This window comes from Myotis nattereri (assembly GCF_964212035.1).
Source record: "Myotis nattereri genome assembly, chromosome: 3".
Lineage (NCBI taxonomy): Eukaryota > Metazoa > Chordata > Mammalia > Chiroptera > Vespertilionidae > Myotis > Myotis nattereri.
In genome coordinates this window covers 5,794,590-5,806,510 of record NC_138077.1, presented here as the reverse complement: position 1 = coordinate 5,806,510, position 11,921 = coordinate 5,794,590, and the positions used below count along the sequence as shown (strand labels likewise).

The window sequence follows — 11,921 nt, the reverse complement described above, 5'->3', positions numbered from 1 at the left end:
TGTGGAGCCCTTGGAGGTGGGGTGTGCAAAGCTGCTTACCTGTGAGCTTTTCAGGGGAAGCTATGGGACAGGAGAGAGACAGAGAGCATCTCCAAGTTGCAGGTGTGGTGAGTAACCCTAAGAGGCAGCCAATCACAGCGCGAGGAGCTCGGGAGGTGGGGGAGACAGGAGGACCAGCCCCTGGAGCCCAGGTGCAGGGCACTGCTGGTAAGTGGCAGAGTGGCCCTCACCCGGGGGGGCGAGGGGAGGCATCCATTTGGAGCTCTGAAATCTCCTGCTGAGCTAACCTGATGACACCTGCTGAACGCAGAAGCATCCCCCCTCCCTCATTCTCCTGCATGGGTCACATTCCCCAGCGAAACCTCTGAGTCTTTGGCACCCCTGGGTGCAGGGCTCTCTTCCCATTGCAAGAAGACAATGTATTGCAATCGCCATACATTTAGGACTCTCCAAATGAGCCCAGCAGGTGAGAATGCGCCTCTCGCCCTCAGCAGGAGATAAAAAGGACAGGGGCATTCTTAAGGGAAGGAGAAAACAGACATCGGATTACAGTCCTCCAGCAGTGGGAACGTCGCCGATCCATAGAAAGGGAGAGATGGAGGCGGACACTTGAATCACGCATCTTAGCTCCACTTTATTACAACACCAAGGAAAGCGGTTGCAGGAGGAATGATACTGGAGATGAACACAGATAAAGCCACGCTCAGCGGCGTGGCCTACACCGTCTACAGGGCGTGAGTGAGTGTGGGGGGCTCTGTACATGCATGTGGGGCTGCGGGGCGTGTGCTGTGTGCAGGTGATGGCTCTCGCGGATGTTTTCTTTCATTGCCTGATGGATGATGGTTGAACTCGGTGTCTCCCGGCAGACTAGCAAGGGGCTCCCCTGCTAGGACTGGGACCCTGCCTTCTTCTTCTGGAATTTTCTGAACTGGGACTGAATGGCCACGGCCGCACGTTCTGTCTCGGGCGCGTCCATGTCGATGTCAAACTCTTCTTGAACTTTCTTCTGCCCATCTGTAGCAAGAAAAACACAGACAGAGGCAATCACTGAGCCGGAAGCCGGCAGGAAGGCGGGCGGCCGCTCTGGAAGGGACAGCCCCCAGGCTACCACGCGGCACGCCACCCCCAGCACAAGACCCAGTGCGCAAACCACTGTCCAGTGGCTCCTGCCTGACCCTCATCCAAGTCGGCCGCCTTCGGGCGGCCCTAGCTCCACACCTGCAAGGGACGACGAAACTAAAGGGCACAGTCTCAGCACCTCAGACATTTTCTGCACAGTTTTCTGCTTCTCGTGTTCATGTTTTATAGACAGTGGTAGACATAGCGACTGTGCTTCCTGTAGATACAGTGTAAATGGTGCTATGGATAGTGACCCAGTGGCAGCAGATATCAGCTCCGAGTTAAACTCGAGTCTCTGTGTGAACTTTACCGCCAACGAGGTTTGCTTATTGAAGGAAGGCTTCTGTTTTTATCACCGTCACAAAGAGATGACACCGTGTGACCTTCACAGTTAGGCTGAACTTTCACAAGTCTTACGTCTTGCTCTAGCGGACAGGCTCAGCAGTGTGTTGCTAAGGCAGAGGGTTTAACTCATTCACAGCAACGATGGTTGAAAACACCATAAAAGACAAATCAAAGTGAACACATGAGCTGGTGTCCCTCTGTGCTGAGCACCTTACTTTTTGCCAAACACCAAAAACAAACAAGTAAAATGCTCTAGTCATGGAAGGGGAGAATCTTAAAACTCCTCAGTCCAGTGAAAGCGAATCGCCAGAGCCATCAAAGGCACCCTGGTTTTTTTAAATATAGAAACTGGGCCCACCCCAGACTCGGGGCTCCCCCTTTGCACAGCCACGGTGGGGAGGGCTCCTGAGAGCAAGGCTGAGCTGGACCATCTGTGCCAAGAAGCCGGGCCCCACCGCCCACTTTCCCAGAAGGCGCTCCGGTGGCTCTAACGTGCAGCCCGAGTGGAGATCCAGCTCCTTGGTCTACAGATGAAGTGACAGGTAATGGCCTGCAGTCAGCTCGCGACACAGGTGGGAACAGGACCCACCATCGGCGCCGGGGCCAAGAGCCGCACTGCCGCTTGGGCTTGCACCTGGAGCCCAGCAGTGTGAGGGGCACTGTCCAGGTTGGGGACGGGAGAATCGGGGACATGGAGACAGGACAGAAGGCCCAGGGGGAGCAGGGACAGGGCTCTAGTCCTGACTTTGTCACCACGCAGCCTGAGTGCGACCTTTCACCTTCGTGGGTCCATTCATTCACTTCCTCTCTCAGTGACTCAGAATGATAATGTCCAGGCAGCCCAGGCGGTGCGGGACACTGGGATTCCGAGACGTGAATCAGGTTGTTCTCTCCAGCTTGCTCAGCTCTCTAAACAGTGTCAGTCTCTGTCTTAGAGATGGGTAGGTAAATAGATAGATAGATAGATAGATGATAGATACGTAGGTAGATAGATGATAGATAGATAGATAGATAGATAGATAGATAGATAGATAGATAGATAAATGATAGATACGTAGGTAGATAGATGATAAATAGATAGATAGTTAGATAGATAGATAATAGATAGATAGGTAGATAGATGATAGATAGGTAGATAGATAGATAGATAGATAGATAGATAGATAGATAGATAGATAATAGGTAGGTAGATAGATGATAAATAAATAGATAGATGATAGGTACATACATGCATACATACATAAGAGAGAGAGAGAAAATAGGAATTCTCATCTATTTCACAGGCCTCATTTCAGAGGCAGCTGGCTGGGTGCTTTGCTTCTGCAGGTCATGGCACAGCCTCCTCTGATTTTCCCAGGGCCTAAGGGGTCCCGCCTGCAGTGCTGCAATCACACCTCCATGTGGGAGCAGAGGACGCGGCTTTGCAAGCCTCGCCGACTGATCGCTCCGTGACCTAAATCAGTAGAATTGTTTTCCTCTATCCCAGATTGGCTGCCGATGCCCATAAAAGCAGAGATTTTGAGTGCATGGGTGTCTGGGGACGACTGGGGGGCCATGTATTTTAACCCACGAGCGCCCAGGTGACACGTGGATGGTCTCAGGGAGCCATTCACACTTTGATCTACAACCCAGGGCCCTTTCTTTGGGGAGCTCCTAAGGGTAGGATGGTCAGGAGGGGCAGGAGGCGCAAGTCAGTGCTGTCGAATGTTTCATGAGCATCTGCACCCGAGCTGAGGCTGAAGAGCAAGTGCCCAGCACACCTGAATGGGCGTGCCTGCAGCCCTCAAGCTCACAGCAGCCCACATGCTCACGGCAGCCCACGTGCTCACAGCAGCCCACGTGCTCACAGCAGCCCATGTGCTCACAGCAGCCCACGTGCTCACACAGCAGCCCACGTGCTCACGGCAGCCCACGTGCTCACGGCAGCCCTCGTGCTCACGGCAGCCCACGTGCTCACAGCAGCCCACGTGCTCACACAGCAGCCCACGTGCTCACAGCAGCCCACGTGCTCACGGCAGCCCAAGTGCTCACAACAGCGCACATGCTCACAACAGCCCATGTGCTCACAGCAGCCCTCGTGCTCACAGCAGCCCATGTGCTCACAGCAGCCCTCGTGCTCACAGCAGCCCACGTGCTCACAGCAGCCCTCGTGCTCACAGCAGCCCTCAAGCTCACAGCAGCCCACGTGCTCACAGCAGCCCTCGTGCTCACAGCAGCCCTCAAGCTCACAGCAGCCCACGTGCTCACAGCAGCCCTCAAGCTCACAGCAGCCCACGTGCTCACAGCAGCCCACGTGCTCATAGCAGCCCACGTGCTCACAGCAGCCCTCGTGCTCACAGCAGCCCACGTGCTCACGGCAGCCCACGTGCTCACGGCAGCCCTCGTGCTCACGGCAGCCCACGTGCTCACGGCAGCCCACGTGCTCACGGCAGCCCACGTGCTCACAGCAGCCCAGGTGCTCACAGTAGCCCACGTGCTCACAGCAGCCCACGTGCTCACAGCAGCCACCCGTTAGTACCAATGACATCCACCGAGGCGGCACCTTCACGCTAGGGACTGTCACTCACGAGGCGAGTTAGAGTCCCCAGTCCTTGTCCTCCCAGGGGAACCCCTGTGTCTACTCTGTCATGATCGCAAGGGGGACAAGTGAGCTTTGATTCAGAAAGAACGGGGAGGGTCCCCTTTATATTTGAAGTGTTGCCGCAGCCTGAAGTTTCGGAAAGGCCTGATTCATCTTTTTCTGTTGGTCATAAAAAAAACAGCAATATGTTTTGACAAATGATAAATGAAGATGCAGAAAATTATGTGTATTTAGGGACTATATAATAAGACAGTAGGACAGGCCATAAAAACAAATTTCACAATTATATCTTAAACTCATATCTTCAGCCAAAAGTGATGTATAGATTCCTCCCTCGTTTGGAAAACGGGAGCGGGTCTGAAGAGCAAAGCGCTGGGATGCCAGGAATCGCCACCTTCCCTTTATTCTGCAGTCTAGCGTTCCCGGGGGAGGTCTGCATTCCTCCTTCCTCCGAGCTGGCCGAGCTGGCCGGGGGCGTGTGAGGCTGAGGAAGGGGACCCGGATTGTGGGGAAGAGACAGCAAATTAGATTCCGTGGCACAGGGTCCCGGGAGCTGGAAAAGCACAGCTCTCAGCGCCCCGACTCAGCAGGGGCGAGGGAGACGCCGGGCGTGATCTGGAGGGACCACAGCCAGGCCCCAGCCTCAGGGCCGCTCTGCAGGGCCTCCGCCCTGCACTGATGCATGTCAGTGAGGTGCCTGCGGGGCTCCCCTTCTGGGCCCTTGCGATGGAAACAGCTGTGTGCAAGGGGGCCCTTTAAGAGGCCCCTCCCACCTCCCCTCCAGGACAGAGGCAGGGTGCCCACCGACAGCACCAGGGACCCTTTCTGCTGCTGACACCCAGAGAGGAGATCTCGGCCATGTCCGCTAGAAGCACCTCATCCCCTCACCCCACATGGCAGTTCTGCAGGGACAACGCTACCTTACACCACTCCTTCCTCTGCTCCTGTCTGTGGTCCGCCACCCACCGCAGTGTGAGCGCCATGAGGGGAGGCATGGCCTGCCTTGCTCAGCAGCTCACACAGGCCCAGCTAAGGTTTCTCGGGCGGTGCTGGGGGATATCTAGTAAGTGATCTGAGTCCAAACACAGGATGCGTCAACTACTTTGCAAAAGCTGCTTGCTCCCCAGGGGATCCGGGAGAATTGACACCAAATTCCCTCCTTCAGTAGAGGGTCTGGCATGCCTACTCAGGGCCCGGGACCATGCCAGGCGCTAGGAGAGAGCAGAGAGCAAAGCCAACCCCTGCTCTCCTGGGGAAATGGACGGTAGACAGGTACATGCACAAACGAGTAATGGAATTTCAAAAATTCCACAAATGAAACTGAGTGACGACCGGGAGAGCGTGGTCCAGGCGGTCAGTAAGGCCTCGGGGAAGGAGATGGTGTGAGAAGAGGCCTCCTGTCCCCAAGCCAGCCTATGACCCCCTGCCCAGCGGGGAGGGCCACCGGGAGCCCAGCGTCAGCAAGAAACAACACTTTTTGAAAAATTAGTCTTGACTTACACATTCACAATCCAAGTAGCAGACTTCCAGTTGTTAGCATAAATTCTTTAAAAATTAACAGACGTGCAGTCACCCGGGGCAAAACAAAAATATTCATGGATCCTGAACTGCCCAAGATGTAATTTAAAACAAAAAAATTGAAGCTCACATCACTCGAAAACATATCATATTAACCTCCACGCTTGATTAAAGGGACTCAGGTATATGTTTTGAGTTTATGATGATGTAAAGTCCTTGCCTAGAACAGTAAGTCATGAACAGGGGCTTACACATACATTCACACACACACACTCATACACACTCACACTCACATATACTCACATACACACTCACATACACACACACAGTGGTAAAGGCTTTCGTTTACATATTTATAACTCACCACATTTTCAGATTTATTTTACAGCAACAAATTACCTCCTGAGGCCTAATCCTATGGATCAGAAACTCGTGCCTGAGCATACATTGGGCTATAATCGTCCTGAGTGGGAGTCTGCCTGGGTAGGAGGTGCTATAAAAGGACCCACGTGCCGCCCGCCACACAGAAATAACAGTCATTTAGCTAAAGTATGCCTTGCAAACGGGGCATTAGCATGCCAAGGTCCTCAGAACGTCCCACCTTCTTCCAAAGTGGAATAGTAACGTGGAGAGAACTAACAGCTGTCACCTGTGTCGCTCTTGGTATAGTTCAGGTCATTGACACCGGGCTTGCCTCCCGGCCTCTTGGCAGGGTGTCACCCTCTCCCGCACCAGGGCACCACCCAGGGCCATGGAGAGCCCAGTGGTGTGATTTCCTCCACAAAGACCCAAACCCAGGCCCTCGAGGCAAGGAGAGCAAAGAGACAAGTAAGAAAATCAAGTAAGGATTGGAATTTTCATCCCTTAAGCCTCAAACTGGATCAAAATAGACTCAGAGAACAAGGCATCTACTGTCGGAAAAAAGGTCAATCCCTCCCAAGGAAAAAAGTAATAAAAATGAATTTATAGGCCTCGCACCTCACAATGCACCCAGCACCGTTTTATGAAAGCCATGGCAAAACCAACACAATGCGTTCCTTTAAGAGCCAGGGATGCAGCCCGAGAGGTGGCGGGATCTCAGCCGGTTGTCGCTGGTGTGACGGTCCCTCCCTCACTGCGTGGAGGGGTCCAGCAGGCGCCGGAGCCCGGCTCCCAGCAATGCCGCTCCTGCCCGCTGGCTCGGGGTTTATGGGACAGGGGCTGCTGGTGCGGAGAATTGCAATTTCCTGGGTCTTTGCTAAGCAGCAGAGATTAACGAGCAGGTCGGGCATTAGCGGGGGCAGGCAGGGGCTTTCTGCATCTGAAGTGTTCTCGCATCAAATAAAAATGCAATTCCCGTTTCTGCTAACTTTCCATTTACCAGGTTCGCACCCTCTTTGGCACTCACCGCTTTTTCCAGGAGATAGAAATCCTCTTTTGCCCTAAAATAGAGGTTCTCCCACCCCCACCCCCCACCCCCCCCCCCCTCCACACACACACACACCGTCTTCTCTGTTCACACCAAGCTTCAGTTAATGCGGAGCCTGATCTGGGAGGCTGAAGGCCACAGCTTGCTCCCAGCTCCCCTGGGTCCTCTGCTTCCCACGGTCCCGTTTCCCTGGTCCCTAGCTGCCTGCCCCTGGCTTTATAGAAAGACTCCCCCGCTGTGATATTTCCATCATCAAATGAATCCCTGGAAGAGGATGAACACTGATGAGATCAGATATCTCCTCAAATTCATTAAGAAACAAAATAAGACAACGGCTGTATAAGTGGTTTCCCCATCCGGTGTTGGACTTCCAATGTGTGACCCGATATGACTGCATGAGCACCACTCCCTCAATTTTTCCATCAGAAAAACAGAATGCGCCCCCGGCCGTATGAGTCAGCTCAGGCTGCGGTAACAACGCGGCACGGGCTGAGCCGCCTGGACAACAGTGTGTTTCCCTGCAGTTCTGCCGGCCGGACGCCCAGGGTCCGGTGTCAGCGGGGCCGCTGCTTTCTGAGGAGGCCACTCTCTCTGACCAGTGGGCAGCCGCCATCTCCCTGTGTCCTCGCGGGGTCAGCTCTCTGTATGTGCCTGTGTCCCAGTCTCCTCCTTCTACAAAGAACCCAGTTATACTACCTTGGAACCCTGGAGCTCACCTTCGCGGCCTCGTTTTAACGTAATCACCTCTTTAAAGACTCTATTTCCAAATAAACTCACAGCCTGAAATACCGGAGGGTTAGGACTTCAACACATAAATTCTAGGGAGGCCACAACTCAGTGCATAACATAGTCAAACTGCCTATAGTTTCTAGCGAGGGGGGCTGGGGCGGGGGGGGGATGAAGGCAGGCCGATGAGGTCTGAGAAACAGGTTCACTAGGGAAGGCTCACATCCAGGTTCCGTCTGCGGGAGCGCGGTCAGCTTCTCCTTTCTGAGGCTCCACTCCTTCCCCATGTCCGCAATGGGGATGGCAATGCCTCCTGGTTTGTTTCTCTCCCCATATTTTACATATTTATAACTCACCACATTTTCAGATTTATTTTAGGGGTTTGGAGGGACGTGGAGAGGAAGCTCTCTGTGTGAAGGGCAATTACGGGGGAAGGGCTATTTCCTGAGATGGTGGCCCACACACTGGCTCACCCCATACTCTCTCCTTCCAGCTTCTCTCCCACCGCAGGGCTCAGAGGCTGGAGGTGTCCATCCCCCAGTGTCCTGGGGGTAGGACTCAGCCACCGAGGCTTAGGGTCAGGCGGGAGCATCGAGGCAGGATCTGAAAAGGCAGGCATGAGCCCCGGGATGGTGGCCAAGCACAGGGAGGCCCCACTCCCGGCAAGCTCCGGGACAGAGTGGGTTTCCCTGGGGCAGCTGCAGGAGCATGGCTTGTGCCAGCTGCCACATGCCAGGCAGTGGCAGCAGCAGGGGCTCCTGCTGGCATGACCGAGGGGTGGGGAGGGGGGTGCTTCCCGTGTGCATCGTCCACAGCTGTGCACGGTCCAGGCTGGGTTCCCTGCCTTCCAGAAATTCTACCGAACCGAGCAAGCGTGGATTCTGTTGCCTGCACCACCATGTCCTACGGGCCCGCCTGCTTTCCGGGGGCCTGGGGGGAGACCGGGATGCTATGGAAGGGAAGGCGTGGCCCCATCTTTAGGGATCGGATCACAGGCTGTACTTCCTGGAGAAAAATTTGAATGAAAGTAGGTAAATGAGAGCCCTCTTGGGGAGAAAATAACGTACCAAATGTTTCCTTTCTCTTCTGGGCACATGGAAATGCCTTCCCAGGAATCGGCAGCTAACTTCCCGAAGAGCATCCACTCAAAAGGGCCACTGCTTTCCCTTCACAATGCTGAGCAAGCAACAGGCGCCTCAGGCTGACAGAGGAGTGAGAACCCAGGCCCCCCTGACACGGTGGACCAGCCCTCCAGGCCAGCCCGCCAGGCACGCAAGTGCTCAGGAAACTCCGTGAGCAGAAACGCGTGGGGGCCGAGTGTGCTCGTTGCCTCCATTAACCTCCTTTGTTTTTAAGTTATAAAACCCCTGATTTGGGACTGAGCCGACGGTTACCGAGAACGGAGTGTCCAGCCTCTTCCTGTTGGTTGTGGCCACACACCTAGATTCTGGCCAATACGATGTGAGTAGAAAGAAAGAAAGAAATCTCCTTAAATGAAACCTAGCAGACACCCTTTGCCTTTATTGCTTGTTTCTGTTTGCTTCCTGCTGGCTGGAATGGAGGTGTAATGGCTGGTGCTCAAGCAGCCATATTGGACCGTGAGTTGGAAGTCTCACACCAAGGATGAAAAAGCATTCATACGGATGCTTCCTGCTGCTCGAAGCTACCCTGACTCCCCTCAACTGCCTACCTCCAGGTTCCTTTGATGTGAGAGAGGGACAGACGTTATTGTTCCAGTTGTTTTAGGATGTTTGCTTCTTATCGATGAACCTCACCCATAGTTCATCTGAAAACATTGCATTTCAAGCTGATGACAGAAACGGAATTCTCCATCACTGTGCATAGGTGCATAGTATGGCTCCATTTCCCTCCCTTAACTACGTCAAAAATAATACACGGAGCCCTAACCGGTTTGGCTCAGTGGATAGAGCATTGGCCTGCGGACTCAATGGTCCTGGGTTCGATCCCGGTCGAGGGCATGTACCTTGGTTGCGGGCTCATTCCCAGTGGGGAGTGCACAGGAGGCAGCTGATCGATGTTTCTCTCTCATTGATATTTCTGGCTCTCTATCCCTCTCCCTTCCTTTCTGTAAAAAATCAATAACATATATTTTAAAATAATAATAATAAAATAAAATAATAATAATACACAGAGCCACTTTAAAAGGGAGCGGGGCTGCCATCCCAGAGGGACTGCCCAGCACGCCCTGTGCCTCAAACCTTTGGAATGCTGGGACAGGTGAAATAACACTGGACTGGGCCTGAGCACCCGCGTGTCCCTAGTAACTTTGCAAAGATAACAGGAAAGCATATGACTGGAGGACGACAGAACTGCCTGTAAATTAAAGCCATTTAGAGTTAGCGTCACTATGTCATGGTATCAGCACCGAGAGCAGTGCCTTCATTCTGTGGATGTCACTGTCCCCTCCCTTTCTCATAGGTCCCTACCCACCACTCTGCCTCCTCATCGGACCACCATTTCGGCTTCTGCCTGAACCAGTGCCTCCCGAACAGTTATTCTTTGACCTCAAATAACCGCTTGTTGCCTCTCACGTCGAAAGGCCTCCAAGCAGGCGGATGGGGTTTTCCTCTGCGGGCTTTCAGGGACTACAGGTTTTCTTAGATGCACGGGGCTACTGGGCAGACGTGTCCCTGGCGTATAGAATATGACTTTGGGTGCAAAGCTCTGGGTGACGCCTTGAAAGGGGTCTGGGAAACCAAGCCACAGCGGGGTCCACGCTGGGTCCAGCGGCAGCCAGGCTGAGTCATGCTCACGGCTGCTCAAAATCTCAGACTCCAGGCTGCCACCACCCCGGGGTCCCCATCCGGTCACTCCCCTCTCTGCACTTCTCAGGTGCAACAGAAAAGGGAGCAGAAATAGACAAGACCACAGACATCTCCGCCTTCTGTGTTTTAAAATTCCCCTCAAACGTTCTGACTGCGGCCAAGGGCTCCAGTGGGAATGTCCTGAGGACAGGGACAGCTTCTGCAGAGGTGGGTGCCTGTTCGTGAACATGTCTTTTTGTGTGAACGAAGGTGTGCACTGGGTTCTGGGAACTGGGGGTTTGAGCTCCACGCACTCTGGTTCCTCATCCCACAGCCTCAGTCTCACACATCCCTTTCCGTGTGTTTAAGGCAAAGACACATGGCATCGCTTCTATCTGTTTCTTTTAAGGACACTATTTTAAGATCTCCGGCCAAGTACTGATTTGCTGGAAATAGATTTTTGGAGGTGAGTCATCTTAAGCTTTGGGCTTTGCTAGTCTACTTACCAAGAGGCTGGGTTCACATGTTTGTAAAGAGAATAAAATCAAGTCCCCACCAAGGAGGCAAGTTATGTCGTTCCGGACCAGGAAGCTGAGCCGCCTGGGGGAGCCCAGGCTTAGAGGACTAGCTAACCAAAGAGTGTGGCTTCCATTTTTACATTATTTAATAATAATGTTCTGACAACTGATTCCAAGAATAAGTGGAATCAGAGTGCTTTCCAAGGCAACGGCAAAGTTGTGCACCCGGCTGGTGTGCTCAGTGGTTGAGCATTAACCTATGAACCAGGAAGTCATGGTTCGATTCCCAGTCAGGGCACATGCCTGGGTTGCAGGCTCGATCAGTGATTCTCTCTCATCATCGATGTTTCTGTCTCTCTCTTTCCTTCTCCCTTCCTCTCTGAAATCAGTAATAATATTTTTTTAAGAAAACGGAAAGTTGTGAAGCGCCAGAAGAATTCAGATGTGGGCTATGCTTGCCCGAGGAGCCATCCCCGCTGTTGAACCGGGGTCTTTTATGTGACATTGTGGCAGGAGAGCGGCACCTGCCCTCTGTGCACCCAGCAGAGCCCCCTCCACAAGTTCTTACAGGTCCGAAGTAAAGCAGAGTGCTTCCATTTCAAGAATTCCAAACACTGGGAAATTTCAGTGGCAGGCAACAGGATCCGAAATCATTCCATTTTGAAATGGGTTTGTTTGTTTTAAAAAGAGACACATAATTTCTCAAAGGACCAGCAGTGAAATATCCCTTGGAGCACTCTAACGATTACCAGAGGTTGTAGAAGTATTTCTGTCTAGATCAGAAATGTAAGCGGTGATACTATATCCATTTTTGGATGCTATAGCTCGAGGGAGCATTAATAGAGGCTGATGTCAAAAAAATGATGGGAGAAACCAATTTAGATAGAAGGTTAGGGAGCATCTAACATCAGTCTGTTGGAGAGCGGAAGTGTTCCCCAGAG

General features: G+C 53.0%; 1 protein-coding gene across 1 annotated transcript in view; it reads right to left on the bottom strand.

The window, feature by feature from the left end:
- Window positions 1–614: 614 nt before the first annotated feature.
- The window catches only part of PCP4 (Purkinje cell protein 4), a 52,148-nt gene continuing 40,841 nt past the window's right edge, over window positions 615–11,921 (bottom strand). The window contains exon 3 of the mRNA XM_081086865.1: window positions 615–1,014. Coding sequence (XP_080942991.1) covers window positions 887–1,014 — 128 coding nt within the window. The 3' untranslated portion in view covers window positions 615–886. The remainder of the gene's footprint in view (window positions 1,015–11,921) is intronic.